This window comes from Mizuhopecten yessoensis, unplaced genomic scaffold (genome assembly GCF_002113885.1).
Source record: "Mizuhopecten yessoensis strain PY_sf001 unplaced genomic scaffold, ASM211388v2 scaffold716269, whole genome shotgun sequence".
Classification (NCBI taxonomy): Eukaryota; Metazoa; Mollusca; class Bivalvia; order Pectinida; family Pectinidae; genus Mizuhopecten; species Mizuhopecten yessoensis.
The window spans coordinates 287198-311326 of NW_018480032.1; the positions used below are offsets into that span (position 1 = coordinate 287198).

The 24129-nt window shown below is 33.1% G+C and overlaps 1 protein-coding gene across 6 annotated transcripts in view; it reads left to right on the forward strand.

Moving 5' to 3' along the window:
- Positions 1–17047, forward strand: part of LOC110442460 (pre-B-cell leukemia transcription factor 1-like) — a 70586-nt gene extending 53539 nt beyond the window's left edge. For 4 of the 6 annotated variants that reach the window (XM_021486080.1, XM_021486082.1, XM_021486081.1 and 1 more), the window contains 3 exons: positions 691–800; positions 3636–3740; positions 15889–17047. In XM_021486080.1, coding sequence (XP_021341755.1) covers positions 691–800; positions 3636–3740; positions 15889–16098 — 425 coding nt within the window. In that variant the 3' untranslated portion in view covers positions 16099–17047. Of the gene's footprint in view, positions 1–690; positions 801–3635; positions 3741–6666; positions 11120–15888 lie in introns of those variants that run through there. The other 2 variants (XM_021486085.1, XM_021486084.1) reach the window with 2 other exon arrangements.
- The last annotated feature ends 7082 nt before the right edge of the window (positions 17048–24129 follow it).

The window sequence follows — 24129 nt, forward strand, 5'->3', positions numbered from 1 at the left end:
GGTTGGGAGGGGGGGGGGGGGGGGGGGGGCGATGGTAAAATCAAACATCATTGAGGGGATAATATTAACCATAGCTATTTTTAGCAGAATTATTTCAAACAGATTTGTTTAAATCAAATACAGCAACAGATGCATTTAAATCAAATATACACAATCAGATGGCTGATACTTTAATGTGTACTTAGAAATGTGATCTGGACCATAATAACCTGTGGTATAAGCCGGAGGAAATAGTCGGTGTATTAATTTTATGATTGCACCAAGTTGGTGTGTGTATATATACCTTTGATAGCTAAAATATGAGGTCGCTAATATAGGTATGTTTTTAAGTATAGCTTGGACACAGTTGTGGTAGATTTTTCAGTTTAAATTTTACACAGTAAAATATACCAACTCAAATATAGAGATGTATATATGGTAATATGTATGTGAATTATTGATTCAGTAAAAACTTCTGGTGACTGGGTAAATTTTCACTATTAAAACTGATGATTTTTAGAATAGTTATATAGAAAGAAAAAAAATATCTAAAGAAGCTCATAAAATGTTATTGTGTGATATATATTATATATCGTAAATGTTTTTAACACTGCTACATCTTGCACTACATCTTGGTAACATCAAATTATCTGTTTGGTCAGTTGCCTTTTGAAAATTGTCAATTACAATGCAGTATTGTTTTGCCACCAGGTGGAGCTGCCGGTTACAACTTGGGATCATCACAAGGAGGCATCGGAGGCCAGGGCAGTGGAATGTACATGAATCTCAATGGAGACAACTACCAAAGCAGCGATAACTCGGTAGGAGTCAATGTCTAACTACAAATCAGTCCAAACCCAGTTCACCTGCCTTATTAAACAACAGTAACCCCCATATACGAATGTCCTAACCTTGACCCAGGATGTTAAGTTGGAACCAATATCCTGACCTTGATCTTGACCTTGACCCATATTCTGAAGCTTTAACTCTGACCCTCTGTCTTGACCCAGACACACACTTCTAACTCGGATAACCGATCTTGAACTAAATTAAAGGTCTAACTCTTTTGTTTGACCTTGCATTGACACAGATACAAATTTCTACCTCTGATGATTAACCTTATCTATAGAAACAAAGCTCGAACTCGTATGTTTGACCTTGACCCGTGGTTACTCTGATGGCCTTACTTTGACCCAGATACCAACGCCTTACAATAATGACCGGATCTTGACCAGGACATAGATGTGCAACTTGATGACATTACCATGACCCAGACAATAATTGTCTAACCCTGACATTAGGCCTTGATAGTAATCTAAACCTGTGCTCTAACTTTGACCTGAAATACATGTATAGATTTACCATATGTTTTAAATTGACCCCCAGACACAAACATCATACTTTCTAAACCCAAAATGTTCTCCATGACCAGCAGTCTGACCCATAATCATTCCTTTAACCATAAGTATTACTTTCTTCATTCCGCTCCTGACCCCATAATTACGTCTGGGCATTAAGATAGAGTTAAGTGCTAACACAGGTTAAAGACAAATCGGCAAACAAGAAGTGTATATATGTATGTAATAGTTTATGTAATAGTTATGTATATACATGAATGTGGTTTTAATGACATAGAATGTTGATGTTGTGAATAGGACTTTTGTGGCCCTCAGTACTGTTGTAAAGTAAAGCATGTTTTAATGTTAAATCTTGTTAGCATGAGCATGTCTTCTGTGCATACACAGACATTACAGTGTATGCTTCACAACACAGTTGTGTTCGTTAGATACAGCTTGTCATATTACGTTTGATGTAGTATTGAAAATATACGCAACTGTATTCAAACCGAAAGTCTCGACTGGGAAGCGATGATTTTGAATGCGCAAGATATATATATATAAAAAGAAAAATTGTCAAGTCTATACATATATATGTAGAAACTTGACAATTTTTCTTTTTACAATATTTCTTCTTCTGTAAAGATTATTTTTCTGCTTTTATAATATGTATATATATATATAAAGAAAACATTGAGAAGTCCTTGTGTTGGAATTAAATATAAAAAATAGAACAAAAGACAGAGATAGCATCTCTAGGCCTTTCTCGGGTTGATTCCCCGTTCATCAGGAGACTGTTTATTTTGAAAACAGGTATTGTGAGGTCATAGTTGTTTACACAAGAAAGTATGACGTCATCAATAATGCAAAGTCATTATGACGTCACAGAAGGCATACACATAAATACATGACGTCAACAACAATACAAGCTAAATTGTGACGTTACATTACTTACAGTAACAATATCAATATATATATATATTTAGATTAGTGACAGTATGCAGGGTTTTCATTTCACTGGAGAAGAAAACTCATCATCAGTCAATGAGACAACCAGAAGAGTACATTTCCATTGGAATCGTACAGTTTAGCTTGTTTCAAATTTACTTGATAGCAGATTGCTGAAGTTTCTGGTATAAACAAAACTGCCATCAAAACTGTTAACAGGGTAGACTCTCTTTCATATTGTCAGTTGAAATGATGATTTTATGAATGAAATATGTTAAAAACATATATAGTTGCTGAAATAAGCAATGTAGTATAATTACAAAATGGAATGCAAAATAATACTAATACCAACACCAGTCAGGATTTCACTGTGATATGTGTAGAAATAGAAATAGGATATGTCATGCAAAAAAATACTATAATTCTACTATTGCATGTGTTTTAGGTAAAACTCATAATTTTTGGAATTAATTGGAAAAAATAAAAAATTTGAATGAAAGTTTCATTATTTCATCAAAAATCTATAAAGCTATAAACTATCATAACAAATTAAAAAAAAATTAGTGTTGATAACAAATTAACACAAAAATCAACCTGTGCTTTCCTTGAACAGAAGTATATCGGTTATAACACTAGGTAAATTGATGTCAAATGTGGTACTTAATTATTAAGTTATTTACGGGTAATTGATAAACAAGTACACCCCACCCACACACACACTTACATAACGTATACAACATGTGATAGACGTATCAACCTCTTGCTGTTCTAAGTAGGGAATTCTTGACAGTTATGATATGTAATGTAGAGAAAATACTGGTATAACACAGAACAAGATGAAATGGTAAGCTGCTCAGTGTTTGTTTGTGGCACGCAGCTAAATAGTTATGGTTATCATTCAAACTGTCAAAACTTTCTCAGGCCAACAGATGTTAAAAGGATAAATGGTACCTTACTGTGACACACAGCTAAGTAAGGATGGTTATTGACATGAATAGGGTAATATGGATTATGACTAAGGTCGGTAAACAAATCGTCATATCACCCTGCTATCACAGTCATAACTTATTCATTATACTGAATAAAAATTCAATCATAGACAAAAACATTTTCATCGTTTAAAAACAAAGAATCAGCAGGTGAATGTAATTTTAGTGAAACTCTGAAAAACTAGAATGTCACAACCTATGTCTATTGTTAGAAGTCCAAATGTTATTAAGTAAAGTAAGAAAAAAAAGTATGAAAAAGAGCTTGGGTGTAAAAAGTTTAAGGGCACAAGAAGGTAAGATGAAGTGGGGACAACCCAGTTTAACGTTAGATGGCATTGTTACCTTTGCATGTGTGTGATGTGTGTGCCTGCTCTGTCCCCAGGTGAATGCGTTGCGGCACGTGATCGCCCAGACAGGGGGGTACAGTAGTGACAACCTACACAGCTCCTCCTCATCATCAATGTACGACCAGCACATGTCCTCGCAGGTACTCCACTCCCCTCGCAGCTGATTGGTCACCCATAAACTCATCCGATTGGTCAGCTCAGTCTTGTCTCCAAGCTGATTGGTCAGAGACATTTCTTGGCATCCAATTTTAATTCCTCTAACTGCCATGTCATAAATGTTGAAAGAAACAAAATTACAGCAATGACTTGTTGTATAAAACCAAGCATTCTTATATAACTCAAAGTAAAAGCATTCTTATATCTCACTCTCAATGTCACTGACATAAAGCCATTTTGATCCTTTCATCATGAAATTTTTAAGTTTCATCATGAAGTTTATAAGTTTTAGCAATCAATTTTGAGAGAATCATTAACTATTATTTAAGATTATGAAGAAAAAAGGAAAACATTATTCAGTTAAGTTTGAAAACATATTTGTTTTACTTTTAAGAGTTCAATAAAAATTGCCAGGATTATTAAGAGTTCAATAGAAATTGTCTGAATGATTTGGTCCGTTTTGGAGATTGTTTGTTCAAGAATGCTATGACAGTGAGTCACGGAGGAAACATTTTAGACGTTTAAGTGAAGTTGTACAGGTTATGCTATTATTTTGTTATTTTTTGTTGAATACTACTTGTTATGAATGATTTGTTTTTTATGAAGAATCTATATTTAAACTGTATAAATATTGTACCATGTACAAACTGTAGGAATCAATGTATTGTTATACCATTTGCTGTCTTCATGACCTTCACAAGGTCACTTAGGTAGATGACAGGAAGTGCTTCATGACCTTCACAAGGTCACTAAGGTAGATGACGGGAAGTGCTTCATGACCTTCACAAGGTCACTTAGGTAGATGACAGGAAGTGCTTCATGACCTTCACAAGGTCACTAAGGTAGATGACAGGAAGTGCTTCATGACCTTCACAAGGTCACTTAGGTAGATGACAGGAAGTGATTCATGACCTTCACAAGGTCACTAATGTAGATGACAGGAAGTGCTTCATGACCTTCACAAGGTCACTAATATAGAGGACAGGAAGTGCTTCATGACCTTCACAAGGTCACTGAGGTAGAGGACAGGAAGTGCAAGGTCATTAAGATGAAGTGCTATTTTTAACTAAAAAATGTTAGTATGTATCTGTTTTACCCTATAAATGAGAGATTTTCATTCTCCGGTGAAAAAGTGTTCAAGAAATGATCAAAGCATTACATAAATAAACATGCAATGTGTCTTGACAGTCAATGGCTGGTTTCAGTATTTTAAATCAGCAGTTATTTTAAACTCAATTTTTTGGTGTGTTTGTATAATGATAAGCCAATCCCCAAGGTTCACTAGATTCTCTCGTTTCTGATTACAACTTGAAGTTGTCCGATGCAAACATGTGAAACAATTTCGTTTAACTCACTCACCCCTAAAGACACATTTGAACTCTTCCAATTCAAAGGTTGGAATAGTTCATTATGAAATTTCAGGGGTAAATGAGTTAGTTAGATTTTCACTGCTGGACATATAAAAAGCATTTATGTACGTGATGACTTACATAACTGTTTGCTTTGTGTACTTGTTGTGTATGTTCATGAGGATGGTAGAGAATGCTGCATGTATTACCATATTTAATTACGAGCTAGTATCGTGTCATGCATGGCTTGGTACGAGAACAATGAATCATCGTGTTGTTGTAACTGTGTTTTGTATTGCTGGTTTTTGTTTAAAATAACCCACATTCGCACTGTGTTCTGGAATTGGTATTATGAGTTTGGTTTACAGTCAGTTTATTTACTCATGGTGACATGGAAAAAAAAAATCAAAAAAAAATCGGACTTGCTAAAATCGGGTTCCCAAATGGAGAAGGGGCGAACCTATTTACTAAAACTTACAAAACCCAGCAAAATGTTAAACTTTTTTTTACTGTCAGTAGCAATGTAGATTTGTTACCTGAATTCTTTTAGTGTGTGTATTAAGAAGGAATGCTTAAGTGCTGTATGCTGTTGACGATGAAGTGCTGCTTTTGGTAAACTATTTTGTTGTAGACAATTATTGAAGTATTTCTTTCCGATGTTGCTATTTATACAACTGTGTGATTTAGAATTGTCGTAAATATCAACAGATCTCTTCACTTGGTGCTGACAAACAAAAGTATCTGTCCTACATTGTGGTGTAAGGTGTGGGGGGGGGGGGGGGGGGGGGGAACAGGGACATTCATAAGTTACCTTCCATTCCCCTTTCTATGGAGATTCTTCTTTGTGAAATTTTACTATCTAAAAATTGTGTAAGACCACCTCCATGCCCGTTGCCCCTGTCTATAATGTTAGAACTAAGACCAAGTCCTTCAACCCTATACAGTCCCCATTGACTGTTATGTTTGCCTTCCAGAATGTTGGTATACATGTACGGATATGCAAAATATGTGCAAAAAATGTGTTGCAGAACAAATGTTAAAATTTTCAGCTATGGAAGGGAAATAACTCTTGCATAATTTCAGTTTTGGATGGTTTTTCAAATTTCTATCATATTTTTTTATGATTTTTGATAATTAAGGGTTTCAATGTTAATTGATCCATGTACAAAACACAGTGTACACATTTTTTGTTAGCAGGGAATATATAACTTGCTATGACAACGATTTCATTTTACACATAGAGCACATTTTTTTTTAGAAAAAACATAGAAACAAAAAGTTTTTGTTGTATTTCTTATTACTCAATTCCAAACTTATAGATGCTCGATATTGATAATTCGAAAGACATTTTCCTTTGGCTGGTTTGAAAGTGCTGCATCTTTAAAAAACAAATCTCAAACAGAAACCCTGAGTTTCTTGTCTTCTGCATAATTAATAATAATTAGTGATCTAAAAACTATTCCTTGTCGACTTCATACTTTGTTGACCTGTAGTCGAGGTCAAAGGTTATCACTTTGAGTAAGTTGTGGATGATTATGGCGATTACCGTTCCCGTCCACAGCTACAGTAACTCAGCATTACCGCAGGGATATCACAGCCAGGTACCAGCATCCGGACTGCAGCCGACCGGGACAGCCTGTCACAGTCACCAGTGTTTCTTCATCCATATATGAAGGAATATTTGTTAGCTGGGATACTTAGGTTCCACAAATCAAATTACTCCTCTAATTGTTTTTAATGCGACAAGCTTATCGGTATTTTATCGATGTGTTACCACACATTTTTTGGCCAGAAAAGTTTTCAACCAAAGGCATCCATATGTGGTGTTGCCGAGAAGTTAATACTGTCAACAAAATGCGACCTCACATTGTGGGTCTGAAAAGTTTGTACTGTGAACCAAAAGCGCTCAGACTAACAGCTTCCATTGTATAACCCATTGATCACTGTATTTTGTTACTATATGGTTACAGTCATGTTGGATTTTCAGCATTGGAAGTCAATTTAAATCAAAACTAATTAAACATGGCATTAGAAGCCGCAAATACAAGATCATCATAAATTATTATTAAAAGTCATTTTAAAACACAAGTACTGGGAAAGATAATACCAGGAGAACTCACTTTGGTTTCAGTAAATTGCAGAACTTTTTTCTCTGTCCCACCATTTTATTGGGGGCTTAGATAGTGATTCCCATGTCTGTCGCGTCCCCTCCTGATGCGATTCATTGTCCTGATACTACCGACTTCATTTCAAAGCAGAATTTCATCAAAGTTCATACAAAGATCAATTATGGGGATACTTTTCAAAGCTAAGGTTACTGCTGCTATTAAAAAGTCAACCACACAGCCGAGGGCGCATTTATGTCTTACAGACGATTTCTAGTTTTATGTTGTAAATTTAAGCTACAATGTTTTGAGTTTTGAAAAAATAAAAATTAAACTCTGGATAATGAGTTTAGTACGAGTGATATAGATATTGTGATGTATCTAAATGACTGGTAACTCTAGAACGGATACAGTTTATCCTGTACAGTAGTTATACCTGATTTGTTCCTAACCTAAATTATTCTGCCAAAATCAGCTGTAATTATCTGTGTTATTGAATGTCTAGAGTTTACATTTTATCAGCCTCGTTTGATTAGTTAAGATGTGGTTGCAGCTAGAATTGTATTACAGAGTATCAAGTTGTCCTGTTCTATAGCAGTAAATTACTTCTTTTTAACCTAATTTACCAAATTACTTTTGTTTTAAGAACACAATTTAAAAATCAGATTTTAACATGGTTAGTATTTCATGCACTTTATGATTGATACATTGCTGTCATTTTTTGTAAGTGTAAGTTTCAGATCATTCATGTTATCGGAGCTATTTAAACTGGCAATCATAGGTGGATTACATCACAGATAAATTGTTGACCCCGAGACATTACCTTAGTGATGACCTCTTCACCCTTGGGTTCACACTTTGTTCATTTTGAGATATTTATTTGTAGTGCCAATATTCATTAGCATAGCTGACTCTGTGTTGGTGTTTGACTTTGTTCATTAGTGTAGCAGTTCACTTTCATATCTTCCTACAAAAGATTCTGTTGGAAGGGAAGCAACTCTGTTTAGAATCATAGAAAGGGAGATAAATCTTGTTTGAAGAAGACAGTTATTTTAAAATCTCTGGTAACTATTGTTATAACCTCTACAAAATAATTTGATAATGAAGTATAACAAGGGCCGAGACATGGGTAGCTTTCAGGCCGTGCAGTTTCAGGCTAGTGTTTGACTGTAGGGTTGGTGAGGTTACTGGGAACACTTCACTGTGCAGACCTGTGTGTCTGATAGGGTTACAATGCACATTGTACAGAAAGTGTGTGAGATCACGGAAAAGTGTCGGGAGACCTGGGATAGCACATGAATGTGTAAAGAATAGCAGGGTAAATAGATTTAGATATATCTGTCTGTCTGTCTGTCTGTCTGTCTGTCTGTCTTAGTTGGCTTTTATTTTATTCTGTGAGTTATGTAAACATGATAGCAAGAGTAGGTTCATTCTCCTAATTATTCAATGAACAAATGAACCATTTCTTCCCTCAGTGCTCAACAGGTGGGTTTTTTGACAGATCTTATTGTATAAACATTGCGTAACAGCGGTCATTTCAGAATCGCACCAAACTCTTGACACGGTTGTTAGCTAGGAACATTTTCTCATCTTCCATGCATCTGATGCTTCAAGAGATTTTTATGGAATATCAAAACAAAAATGAAATTTTTAAGTTTGGGTCAATTTAGAGGACAGCAGCATACACCCCATGCCTTACAAAACTGTAGATGGGGTGGGGGGTATTGGGCGGGACCATAACCAAAGTCTGTGTTTGTCCTTATATTCCATATAATACATTACAGAACCTGTCAGGATGTTTGCTTGTAGGTAATTTCCCAAGGTGAGGTTGATCAAATTTTCTTTATTTAATGCAAGAAACATGTTTCCATTGAATTGACAATTTGAATATTAAAGTTCCTTCTGTAGGTTGGCAAGTGTTTGTATCAATCTAATGCTGGAGTTAAGTTTTTCAAGCTGTTTTGTTTTTATTTTGTTTGTTTGGTGCACTTTTTCATAAATTTAATTGGTTGTGCAGACATAATTAGTTGTTACAAAACAGTGCCATACATATTTGTTTACTTGTGTTTTATGTTTGTTTTGTTTGTTTGTTGAAAATATACACATATTTGACAATTTTTTCCTCATTTTTTTTAAAATAAGTTGTTAGTTCATTTTATTGAAAAAGTGTCATATCTCTCCATGAATGTATGAGAATCATTTTATACCTGTATCACAATAACATAGACTACTGATCCGTGTAGAGGACGGTAAGCATTCAGCACCAGGGTCCAATATTTAAAACTGGGTTAGTTTATAAAGTTCTTTTCAAAAGTTCAAACACAATTTCAAAACTGTTTTGTAATTTTCTCTTCTAAAATCTGCCTTTTTTGGTTTTCAAAAAATGAAAGCTTGATGTCAATAACATATAAAGATATAAAGAAAATGTCCTTTTTTCACTTAATCACAAGATAATGAAATCGCAATTAGTAGAATGCAAAACATTTGTTCTGATGCTAAAAATACCACATACTTACGTGAAAACATAAGCATGAGGAAAATTCAAATGTGGAAATTGATGTTAAGTGAATTTGCAAAATTTTATATTGCGTAAATAACCAAATAGGTATCCAGTAGGTGTATTCTGAGACATTTTTGCGGATATGTGTCTTCTGAACATTTGTGTTAACTCCTTGGTAAGGTAATGAAGTTTTAAAGATCGGAACCCTGGTTTGTACCAAGTACAAACATACATCAATGTCCCCATAAGCTACTCCTTTCATCCCCACAAATCACAATAGACTGGTGCCATTAACTGTACAGGAAGAATCCATTTAACTATGTGGGGTTGAATGGGGCCAATATATTTGTTGTGAAGTGTGTAACAAAAAATAAAGAGATTCTTTGTGATTTTTTTTTTGGATTTGAAAAATCTTATGTGTGAAACATTAATGACTTGTCGTCATTTTCTTAAATATATTGTTATCATATAAACAGCATTGATTACCAACTTGTTCATGTAGTGTCACTGTTTTTGTCTTGGTTGTCGATATATTTCACCAATATTTATTATTGAATGTTTTTATCAGGATACTACATGTACAAACATTGTCAACAAATCTCAAGAAAAGCTTTTCCTTTGTAAACATGACCTTTATTTTTGAAGGTCAAACGGTGTTGAATAAGACTTTTTGTGTATTCGAGTTACATACTCTGTCAAAATTGAATTACAGACTGAATGAATTTTGAAGCGAAAGAGTTTTTTTTCTGATGTTATGATTGGTCAGTTTGTTTTAAGTGGTCAGTGCATATTGTATCGGTCAACTTGTTATAAGTGGGTCGGTGCATATTGTATCGGTCAATTTGTTATAAGTGGGTCGGTGCATATTGTATCGGTCAACTTGTTATGAGTGGGTTGGTGCATATTGTATCGGTCAACTTGTTATAAGTGGGTCAGTGCCTATTGTATCGGTCAACTTGTTAAAAGGGGGTCGGTGCATATTGTATCGGTCAACTTGTTATGAGTGGGTTGGGGCATATTGTATCGGTCAACTTGTTATAAGGGGGTCAGTGCCTATTGTAGCGGTCAACTTGTTAAAAGGGGGTCGGTGCATATTGTATCCGTCAACTTGTTATGAGTGGGTTGGTGCATATTGTATCGGTCGACTTGTTATAAGTGGGTCGGTGCATATTGTATCGGTCAACTTGTTATAAGTGGGTCGGTGCATATTGTATTGACCTGCTTTTTATAGGTAGTGGCCAGTACACATTGTAATGGTGACCGTCTGAACTTTTTAAGTTGTCTTTCTGTTAGCTGTGTGTTTGATATGTTGTCATTTAAAGTCATAAACTCATACATACGGAGACAAAGACATAATAGAAACTGAGATGTGTACAGATTTTATGGACATAATAAACCAAATATAAAGTGATCTGTAGCGTTACGTGTCTGTGTTTATAATCACGGTGGGGTATGCTTGTCAATATTTCCTTCTCTTCAGTGCCAACCTGGTTGAAATTGAACTTTATTTACTTTACAACAATTTTGAAACAAGTTTTTACAACTTATATTAATCACTCTTGTTGGCCCGGGAGAAAACTCACGTGGTCAGGCAGGTGACCCTACACCTATCTTTTCACGTCTGATCGGGGAATCAAACCCCGGTAACCTTGGTGAAAGGTAAGTGTGCTATCCACTGCACCACCTGAACACCCAACCTGCTTTCAAAAACAACTGAAAAAATGTAGATAATGCCAGAATTCAATTGACTTTTAAAAGAAGTCATGTGTTAATTTAATGGTAAAAGATAGCTCTTTGAAGACAGGAAATATTGATTGTAATGACCCTTTATTTCTCTGGTCTATCTAGCTCATGTTGGTCTTTTCTTACTCCTTTGTTTTGACATTGAAGGACTTAATAATGTGTTGACCTTCACTGAAATAATCTGGAAGGATTTTTCTTTATGTGCACAATTTTAAAATGAACCAGTCAAATTGTGAGGATATCACTGTAACTCTTCATACTGAAGGAAATAAAGTTAATTCTCTTGTATTTGATTGGTTGATTTAAAACCCTGTACAATAGCCTCATCCAATGTTCATGTGTGCTTTTACATGTAACAACACAAGTATATTTTATTTAAACCTAATGCTTTTCACATCTTTGTATATTTCTGTTTTATTTTATTCTGTATTCTATTTTTGTTTGTATTTTATTCCTTAATTAACATTTCTGTTAAGTTGTGTTAATCTTTAAGATATATCCTTTTTTTTATTTGGTTTCCTCTGTTTTTGTATATATGTTTTGTTTTTATATTTATTTTCACTAAACCTTTTGTTTACTTTCAAACTAAACCTTTTTCACTATTACTAACTTCTCATACAGATCTGCAAAGAAATGAGACTATAACCTCCGCTCTTTACTAACCTGTATTAACTTCACAAACTGGTCGTCTATGGTTGGGGTTCGGCATTTTAAACAAACATTTTAATAGGCAATTGATTATAACAAACTTTTGTTTTCGACAGAATCAATGGTTCATCAAAATTTCAGTGGTGATCAACTTTATTTTGTTTCGCCCAAAATGGCTTTTGGCTGTGATTTAAAAAAAAAAAAAAAAAAAAAGGAAAAATTTCAAAATCCATGTTAAAAGATAAAAAAAATGACATTAATCTTTATAACTGTTACTGAAGCAATGTAATTTTGAAGAAATGTTTGTTTCAAGTGAAGTTTGGGATTGGGTCAATATTAACAATGCTGCACAGGTTCTAACATGGACCACATGGGGCATGAGTGTTTTAAAACTGTCAAAGTTTTGCCACAATGGAAAGTGATGTGATGGATCAATACCTAACTAGCCACTACAGATTTCAATTTTGCATGAAGCAACCGGGCATGGAATTAATAACATTCAACGGTAATAAAATGGGAAACTTTGCATGTTGGGCAATAGATTAAAATATTCACTAAATTTCTTAGCAGATCTGGAGAGGAATTATATAAATTTATCTAAAACACCCAAATATTTATGTTTAACTGAGAGAAATATCACAAAATCAAAGGATAGCTTTAAAAAATATATATAGTAATATCATGTTTATTATTGATTTTAAAGTAGCGGAAAGTAATGGTTAATTGATATTTAATGGTATAAGAGACATGCTGTCATGTAAATGAAAGAAATAGATTCTCAGTCAGGTAAAGTTTTATACAAAATCCCTAAAATACATTTTTTAGTCAGGTTAACTTTTACATAAAATTCCTGAAATAATTTTTTCAGTCACGTAAACTTTTATATAAAATTCCTGAAATAATTTTTTTAGTCGGGTAAACTTTAAGAAAATTCCTTAAATAGATTTCTCGGTCAGGTAAAGTTTTATGTAAAATCCATGAAATACGTTTTTCAGTCAGGTAAACCTTTAGATACAATTCCTGAAATTATTTTTTCAGTCAGGAAAACTTTTATATAAAATCCTGAAATAAATTTTCAGTCAGGTAAACTTTTATATAAAATTCCTGAAATTACTTTTTCAGTCAGGTAAACTTTCATAAAAAAATCCTGAAATGATATATTCAGTCAGGTAAACTTAAAGAAAAGCCTGACAATAGATTTCTCAGTCAGGTACACATTTATGTAAAATCCCTGAAATTTATTTTTCAGTCAGGTAAACTTTTATATAAAATTCCTGAAAACGATTTTTTTCAGTTGGGTAAACTTTTATATAAATTCCATGAAATAAATTTTTCAGTCAGGTAAACTTTTATATAAAATTCCTGAAATGATATATTCAGTCAGGTAAACTTAAATATAAAATTCCTGAAATATTTTTTTTAGTCTGGTAAACTTAAAGAAAAGTCTGAAAATAGATTTCTCAGTCAGGTACACATTTATGTTAAATCCATGAAATACATTTTTCAGTCAGGTAAACTTTTATATAAAATTCCTGAAATAAATATTCCAGTTGGGTAAACTTTTATATACAATTCCTGAAATATTTTTTTCAGTCGGGCAAACTTTTAAATAAAATCCCTGAAATAATTTTTCTGTCAGGTTAACTTTTATATACAATACCTGAAATTGCTTTTTCAGTCAGGTAAACTTTCATAAAAAAAATCCTGAAATGATATATTCAGTCCGGTAAACTTTAAGAAAATCCTGAAAACAGATTTCTCATTCAGGAACACGTTTATGTAAAATCCCTGAAATTTATTTTTCAGTCAGGTAAATTTATATAAAATTCCTGAAAAACAAATTTTTCAGTTGGGTAAACTTTTATATAAAATTCCTGAAATTACTTTTTCAGTCAGGTAAACTTTCATAAAAAAATCCTGAAATGATATATTCAGTCAGTTATGATTTTATATAAAACCCCTGAAATATTTGTTTCAGTCAGGTAAACGTTTATGTAAAATCCCTGAAATATTTTTTTTAGTCGGGTAAACTTTTAAAAAATTCCTTAAATAGATTTCTCAGTCAGGTAAAGTTTTACATAAAATCCCTGATATAAATTTTTCAGTCGCGTAAAATTTTGTATTAAATACCTGAAATATATTTTTCAGTCGGGTAAACCTTTAATATAAAATTCCTGAAATAATTTCTTTAGTCGGGTAAACTTTTAGAAAATTCCTTAAATAGATTTCTCAGTCGGGTAAAGTTTTATGTAAAATCCATGAAATACATTTTTCAGTCCGGTAAACTTTTATATAAAATTCCTGAAATAGATATTCCAGTTGGGTAAACTTTTAGATACAATTCCTGAAATAATTTTTTCACTCAGGAAAACTTTTATATAAAATCCCAGAAAAAAATAATTCAGTCAGGTAAAATTTTACATAAAACCCTGAAATATATTTTTCAGTCAGGTAAACTTTAATATAAAATACCTGAAATTACTTTTTTAGTCTATTAAACTTTTATGTAAAATTCTTGAAATGATATATTCAGTCAGGTAAACTTTAAGAAAATCCAGAAAATAGATTTCTCTGTCAGGTTAACTTTTATATAAAATTCCTGATATAAATTTTTCAGTAAGGTAAACTTTAAATAAAATTCCTGAAATGATATATTCAGTCAGGTAAATTTTAAGAAAATCCTGAAAATATATTTCACACTCGGGTAAACGTTTATGTAAAATCCCTGAAATACATTTTTTCAGTCAGGTAAAATTTTATATAAAATCCCTGAAATAAATTTTTCAGTCGGGTAAACTTTTAAGTAAAATCCCTGAAATAGATATAGTCAGGTTAACTTTTATATAAAATCCCTGAAATAAATTGTTCAGTCAGGTAAACTTTTATATAAAATCCCTAAAATTAATTGTTCAGTCAGGTAAACTTTTATGTAAAATCCCTGAAATAGATTTCACAGCTAGGTAGACCATTATAAAATAAATCTTGAAAATAGACTCCTAAGGGAGATAATCCTATATGTTAAATTCCTAGATTATTTTAGATTTCTTAGATAGGTAAACATGTACATACGCAAAGGATTCCTAAGCTAGATTTCTAAACTACAGGAAAATCATATACTAGCTTCCTAAGATAGATTTCAAAGTTAGGGGAAAACTGTATATACTAAATACCTAAGATAAATTTCTAAGCTAGGGGAAAATTGTATATACTAAATACCTAAGATAGATTTCTAAGTTAGGGGAAAATTGTATATACTAAATACCTAAGATAGATTTCTAGGCTAGGGGAAAATTTTATACTAAATTTCTAAGATAGATTCCTAGGCTAGGGGAAAATTATATACTAAATTCCTAAGATAGATTTCTAGGTTAGGGGAAAATTGTATACTAAATTTCTAAGATAAATTCCTAAGCTAGGGGAAAACTGTAAACTAAATTCCTTAGATAGATTTCTTAGCTAGGGGAAAACAGTATATACTAAATTCCAAAGATAGAATTCTTAGCTAAGGGAAAACTGAATACACTAAATACCTAAGATAGATTTCTAAGTTAGGGGAAAATTGTATACTAAATTTCTAAGATAGATTTCTAAGTTAGGGGAAAACTATGTACTAAATTCCTAAGATTGATTTCTAAGATAGGAACAACTGTTTTACATGAAAATAGATTTTAAAGCTAGGAACACCTGTTTTACATGAAATTCCTGAATAGATTTTAAGCCAGATTAACCTTGCCTATGAAATTCCTAGGATAGATTTCTAAGCCAATCACATCACTTTTCATTGTAGGCCACACCTCTGAGAAGTACAGCAGGCAGTCATGGGGGGTCTCCTCCAGATATTGACCGAAAACCAGAAGACAGTGTGGACAGCTGGACAGCCGGACAGCCATCACTGGGAGGACAGACGCCATTGGGCTTCATGCACAACATGGAAGGTGACGGTGGGGAGGGTTACAGCCATCATGAACAGGAAGACATCAAGAGACCAATGGTTTGAGGTCAAAGGTCACTGAAGAAAGGATGAAGTGTTTGTTTTAATTGGTTTTATAAAGAATTTAATATCAGCTTTTCAAATGTGAAGACGCATATGAATAGAAGATTGGTAAAAATATATATATGAGAGTTGTGACTTAGATAAAAATACATGTACCTTGATTTTAATATTGAGGAAATTCTAGTCATACATCTGACATGATTCATAATTAACTTAACTGTGGGGAACTATATCAACTGTTGGATGGGTCTGCACTTCTTCCAAACAATTGATTAGTGCAACCCTATGTAGCATTAGTTTACTCTATGAACCTGCGCTATTTTGTAACATGCGAGTTGACTGACAGACATTATTTGCCTGACTAGCACTCTTTGAATTTAAAAAAGGAAGTTAATTTAGAAACTGGGTTTAACTAACAACCACCTGTCACAAAGTTGTTTTTAAAAACCGATACATTCCTGACAAACTTATTGTAATAACCATGATTACCTAGATATCTCTAAATCTCAACACTGTGTACTGACAAACTTACTCTAACAACCATGATTAACTAGATATCTCTAAATTACAACACTACAACACTGTGTACTGACAAACTCATTGTAACAGCCATGATTAACTAGATATCTCTGAATTACAACACTGTGTATTGACAAACAGTAACAACCATGATTAACTAGATATCTCTAAATTACAACACTGTGTACTGACAAACAGTAACAGCCATGATTAACTAGATATCTCTAAATTACAACATCATGTACTGACAAACTTATTGTAACAACCATGATTACCTAGATATCTCTAAATTACAACACTGTGTACTGACAAACTTATTGTAACAGCCATGATTACCTAGATATCTCTGAATTACAACATCATGTACTGACAAACTGTAACAACCATGATTACCTAGATATCTCTGAATTACAACACTGTATACTGAAAACTGGAACAACCATGATAACCTGGATATCTCTGAATTACAACATCATGTACTGACAAACAGTAACAACCATGATTTACTAGATATCTCTGAATCACAACATCATGTATTGACAAACTTATTTAAACAACCATGATTAACTAGATTTCTCTGAATTACAACACTGTATACTGAAAACTGTAACAACCATGATAACCTGGATATCTCTGAATTACAACATCATGTACTGGCAAACAGTAACAACCATGATTTACTAGATATTTCTGAATTACAACATCATGTATTGACAAACTTATTGTAACAACCATGATTACCTAGAGATCTCTGAATTACAACATCATGTATTGACAAACTGTAACAACCATGATTACCTAGATATCTCTGAATTACAAAATCATGTATTGACAAACTGTAACAACCATGATTACCTAGATATCTCTAAATTACAACATCATGTACTGACAAAGAGTAACAACCATGATTAACTAGATATATCTAAATTACAACACTGTGTATTGACAAACAGTAACAACCATGATTTACTAGATATTTCTGAATTACAACATCATGTATTGACAAACTTATTTAAAAAACCATGATTAACTAGATTTCTCTGAATTACAACACTGTATACTGAAAACTGGAACAACCATGATAACCTGGATATCTCTGAATTCCAACATCATGTACTGACAAACTGTAACAACCATGATTAACTAGATATCTCTAAATTACAACGCTGTGTAGTGACAAACAGTAACAACCATGATTACCAAGATATCTCTGAATTACAACATCATCTATTGACAAACTGTAACAACCATGATTACCTAGATATCTCTGAATTACAAAATCATGTATTGACAAACTGTAACAACCATGATTACCTAGATATCTCTAAATTACAACACTGTATATTGACAAACAGTAACAACCATGATTTGCTAGATATCTCTGAATTACAACATCATGTATGGACAAACTTATTGTAACAACCATGATTACCTAGATATATCTGAATTACAACATCATGTACTGACAAACTGTAACAACCATGATTAACTAGATATCTCTGAATTACAACACTGTATACTGAAAACTGGAACAACCATGATAACCTGGATATCTCTGAATTACACCATCATGTACTGACAAACTGTAACAACCATGATTAACTAGATATCTCTAAATTACAACACTGTGTATTGACAAACAGTAACAACCATGATTACCTAGATATCTCTGAATTACAACATCATGTACTGACAAAGAGTAACAACCATGATTAACTAGATATCTCTAAATTACAACATCATGTATTGACAAACTTATTGTAACAACCATGATTATCTAGATATCTCTAAACTACAGCCTTACTGATAAAGTTATGGACAGATGAGACCTATAAAATCATCTGTATAAAACTTGCCACTGTCGCTGGTAACAATAACAATTTAAGCCAAAATGATTACTTTTATGAGTAGATGTTTTGTCATTAAAAAGGCATTCCTATGTTCTAAGATATTATGATGGGGATGAAGGTTGATAAATGTAGATTATCTCTTCCGTCCTCTCCCGCATATCTTATCACTTACCAGGTAAATCTTCTCCAACTGTTTAACAGTTTTGCATTGAATTCGATTATTTTCTGTGAATATTGAAATCTGATTATTCTGGAAATATATTCACACACTAAGCTAAAGTTATATTTTATTTTTCATACGATTTTCATTAACAGTTTTCTTTTAAATAATTGGTACTGCACTCTAGTACTGTTTCAAAAATACAGAAGCAATCAATAGAATCAGAATACAGGTGACATTTTGAAGACAATTACAGGCGACTGATTTGTACACAGCTTGACAACGATATAACACAAGCATTACATATTTCACAGTTTGATACAGAATAGAGTTATTTTACTCATTCACCCCTGAAATTTCATAATGAACTTTTCCAACCTTTGAATTGGAAGAGTTCAAATGTGTCTGCAGGGTGAATGAGTTAATATGTCTTAATCAGATGAATACTTTCAAAGATTGTTTCATTTAGTAAAATTAGCATATTGTAATAATCGTTTAGTCGACATTCCCGACACGTTATAGAAGTGACCTGTTAGCGAATTATGTAAATGTTATCCCTGTTATTATGGTGGTGCCATTCAACAACTAGAGGTTTATCTGTTGTGTAAATAATTATTATTGATCTTTAAAACATTTATATCATCATTTGTCGATATCTCGTTAATTTGTAAACAAATAATTGTTGTGTTCTGTATATCTGTATTTACATGAACTTACCTGTTGACACTCTTCAGTCCTAACAAACAGTTCAACCATGATGTAATTTTGCATTGCAAAGAATGAGGAGTTAGCTAGAGAATCAGATTTTGTGTGTTAACTAGTGTACAAGCTTTCACTGAAATTTGAATGCACGAAATACAGAACATTACCTGTCATGAACAATGGAGCAAATTGTTCACAGGTCATGAACTTTCACTGCGAACCTTCAGAGGACTATTATTCACGAGAAGACAAGATGTCGACATCTTAATATCGATTGAGGAAAACCAGCAAAGAAATGGTGTAATTTTTATTTTAAATTGACATGTATGCATCCGTCATGAAATAGCTTCCATCACTTATTATCTGTTGAAAACTGAACAAATATATATACATGAAATTTTTAATTATTTTGTAAATAAACATATTTTTTTCATCCTTAGATAAAATTCAGCATTAATGACTGTGTAATGATGAGTTCTTTGGCGTTAATTATTGGGAAGAATTAGTGAGAATAGTTGTTTAACTCATTCACCCCTGAAGACACATTTGAACTCTTCCTATGAAAATGTTGGGATAGTTCATTACGAAATGTTTAGGGGTGAATGAGTTAAGTGACTAAGAATTTGTGTATGAGTATCATGTCGGATGGGTACACAAACTTTTATATCTACATCGTTTCTAGTCAATAACTGTTTGTTCTCAACACTTGGTAGATAAACCCATAGATGATAAATAAATTACATATATAGATGATGAAAATATAAATTGTAGATATAGATGAGATTATATGACTTAAGGCTATATCGACTATGTTACTGTGACACGAATCTCCCCTTTCAAAAGAGTTCCGAACTATACATCCCCTCAGAATTCAAGGGTTTACAGTCACTGGTGTTCTTTGCATCCCTGGAATATGTTGGGACAAAAACGAAGGCACGTAAATAGCTATTTGATTGGTTTGTGACCAAATGATTGGCCGATACCTGTCGTTCAAGAACTACGGAGTAGCTATGCTGCCACACAATTGTTTTAAAGTACATCAAACGATCAATTTAGACGACCTGAGTCATCCACAAGGTAGCACATACAGAGCCCTCGATTTGGTCATGACACACTCTGGGGGTGCAAAGAATGAGAGAGAGTGTAATCGTTGGATTTTAGGATGCAAACTGTGAAATCTTTGAAAAAAACTTGAACAAATTGTAATGCAAACAAGTGATTGCTCACCTAAAATGTCCTCAAGAATGTTTTGATAGCACTCGGATAAAACTGAATTATTGTAAATTAAGGTTCAATTGTGAGGTCGTGCATAGGACAAGTACATGACTCCACAGACTTACGCACTGGAGTCAAAATGGCGGCTTTTTACATCTCAAGGTTGCATGCAAATTGTCGTTTTACACGAATAAATGTCATAAATCTTGATTATGTGATAAATAGGACCTTACACTCGTTTTCATTTCATATGAAATTTATGAAACTCGTCAGGAATTTTTCATTTTAGCTCACCAGAAGCTTGCTAAATTGAAAAATTCTTAGACTCGTTTCATAAATCTCATATGAAATGGAAACGAGTGTAAGATCCTATATACATAGCAGAGCAATATTGTTTTGGTAAAACAATAGACCCCTGATTGTAAGTAACGTATCAGTCTGCAATGTGTGCAGTGTTCGGAGGTTGAAGTGCTATATTTAACTGGTTTGTGAGAAGAAGGTTGTGTGCTTATTTCTGCTTTACGTGACAAGGTTGGACTTTTTACTTTGCTGTGCTGAACATTAAACTTGTTTTTGGTAGGATTTTTTTTGTGTCAATGGATCTATATCTTAATTCCATCTTTTGAAGTCAAATTCATTTTCATTGTTTTGAAAACAATAATATGACAAAATCAATTAATGTATGATTAAATGTGTGTTCAGGTGATAATTTTGATCACTATTCATGTAAATTTTTGTTCAAAATTTCAGTGGTTTTGGATGACTGAGAAATCTTTCATAAGATCATGTTCTGGAGACGCAAGTGTGTGGTAGACTTGTTGTGTAGTGTATGTGTTTACTCATTCAAAACTGAATTACTGTTTTCGATCATTTGAGAGCGTTATTTACGAGTCCGTATATTGTACTGGAATGAATCAATATGGCAATAAATGTACAAACCAGACTGTTTCAGATTTCTTTATATTCAAGATAACTTAATAAAAAATTGTGGGAATGACACTTATCTTCAAAAAGAACATCATAGATAAACAGTTTTCTAATGTCTTTGTAGAAAACAGTACTTAATGGTATTTTATTAATATCGTTTATCGTAAATAAACTGTTTTCCAATGTCTTTGTAGAAAAAAATATTTTATGGTAATATATCAATATGGTATAATGAATATCTCTTAAGTTTACTGCAGTATACTGACAAGAAGATGTTTTCACAAGGATAAAATATGTTATGCATGTAGTAGTTCTGGTACATTTTACATCATCCTAAGTAAGTCATTTAAACGTTTGAAGCACATTCGTAAAATCAATGTTCAGGGAAAGAAAGGTACTTCAAACCTCCACATCCTTCATAACGATTTTCCTCTTTTTTTCATTTGCATCTCCACTGGTCATTAAGTTATATAAGATTTTCAATAAACACCTAAACGTGTAAGGGCTACTTAAAGTCTAAGTCATCTTTAAAGAACACAGTTGTACATTAATTATCTTGTAAGGTAAAGATATTGTCGAAATATTTCTTTTTGAGCTACTATGTACAGTATATTTTGCCAAAGTAACAAAAAAAAATTTCAACATATCATTTTGATGTATAAGTTTAATATGAACACTGCTTGTAGCTATATTTCTTTTTGTAAAAGAGAGCAGGAAAAAGCTGAATAAATATATATGATAAATTATCAATTGTATTTTGTTTGTGTCTTTGTGACTATACTGTGTAATTGAATTTATGCAGTTGAACTTAGTATTCAGAACACAGTTCATTTTAGCTTTTGGAAAAATAATACATAAGACACCTCAAAAAAACAAGAGGCACAATGGGCCTGTATCGCTCACCTAGTATTAATCTCACAATTGTAACCTTCAATGTGGACTAAAATAAAGCTACAGGCAAAATATCAGTGTCTTGACTTTCAGAAGTCATTCAGAAGAACTTGTTAAACGATTAAAACACATTTGACCCCTGTGATCTTGAAAGTCAAATATGGACATTAAGTTGAACAAACTTCATAGCCCTTCCTCCCAGAATGCAACTTGCCAAATATCACCACCTTATACCTTTTGTTTATTGAGAAGATGTCTTTTAAAGATTTATGCACTTATGAACCAGATGTGACCATGAAATTATGTGAAGGTCATTCACATCAACAAGCAATCAACCTGTATGCTTTAGTTATTCAGAAGAAGTCGATTAAAGACTTCAACATATTTGACCCCTATGACCTTGAATATGGGCAAAGGTCATTCATTGAAACAAACTTGGTATCCCTTCATCCCAGCATGTTACTGGCCAAATATCATTATCCTAGGTCTCTTGGTTATTCCTTCAGAAGTTGTTTAAAGGTTTTAAACATATTTGAATCCCGTGACCTTGAATACATGTCAAGGTCATTCATTCGAACAAACTTGGTAGCCCTTTATCCCAACATCCTTCTGGCCAAATATCATCACCCTGGACCTTTTGGTTATACAGAAGAAGTCGTTTAAAGTTTTCCAGACAATTGACCCCTGTGACCTTGAATATGGATGAAGGTCATTCATTTGAACAAACTGTGTAGCCCTTCATGCCAAAATCCTTATGGCCAAATATCATCACCCTGAACCTTTTGGTTATACAGAAGTCGTTGAAAGGTTTTTCAGACAATTGACTCCTTTGACCTTGAATATGAGAGGTCATTTGTTTGAACCAACTTGGTAGCCCTTCATCCCCACATTCTTCTGGCGAAATATAATCACCCTTGAGCTTTTGGTTATTCAGAAGAAGTTGTTTAAAGATTTCAACATATTTGACCCCTGTGACCTTGAATATGGGTGATTTGAACAAACTTGGTAGCCCTTTATCCAAGCATGCAACTGGCCAAATATCAACACCCTAGACCATTTGGTTATTCAGAAGAAATTGTTTAAAAGTTTAAACATATTTGACCCATGTGACCTTGAATATGGGCGAAGGTCATTCATTTGAACAAACTTAGCAGTGCTTCATCTTAGCATGTTATCGGCCAAATATCATCATCCTGGGCCTTCTGGTTATTCATAAGAAGTTGTTTAAAGATTTTAATATATTTGACCCCTGTGACCTTGAAAATGGGCAAAGGTCATTCATTTTGAACAAACTTGGTAGCCCTTCATCCTATCATGCTACTAGCCAAATATTATCAGCCTGGGCCTCTTGGTTATTCAGAAGTTGTTTAAAGTAAAAAGTTGACGCCGAGATTGGAACTAAAAGTTAAAACACTCTTTGGGGACCTCGCAATGCATATTTGTACCAAGTTTGGAGTCAATCACTTTGGCCATTCTTAAGAGGAAGGTGAAAATGTCTCGGCCAATCAGAGGCCATGGTAGCCATCTTGGATTTTAGATTGGTATGAAAAATATGAACACTTATTCGGGACTTTATAAGGAAAATTTGTACGAAGTTTCAAGACAATCAGTGAAGACGTTGAAGATGTGAATTGTTAAAGCACAAGGGACGATGCATTAACTACAGACGACAGATGGCAATAGCTCGCATGTAAGCTTATTAGAGTATAAGGAACACAGTAAAAACAAAGTGAGAGCAGGTCACATTAAATGATTTTATTCTTTGTTTGC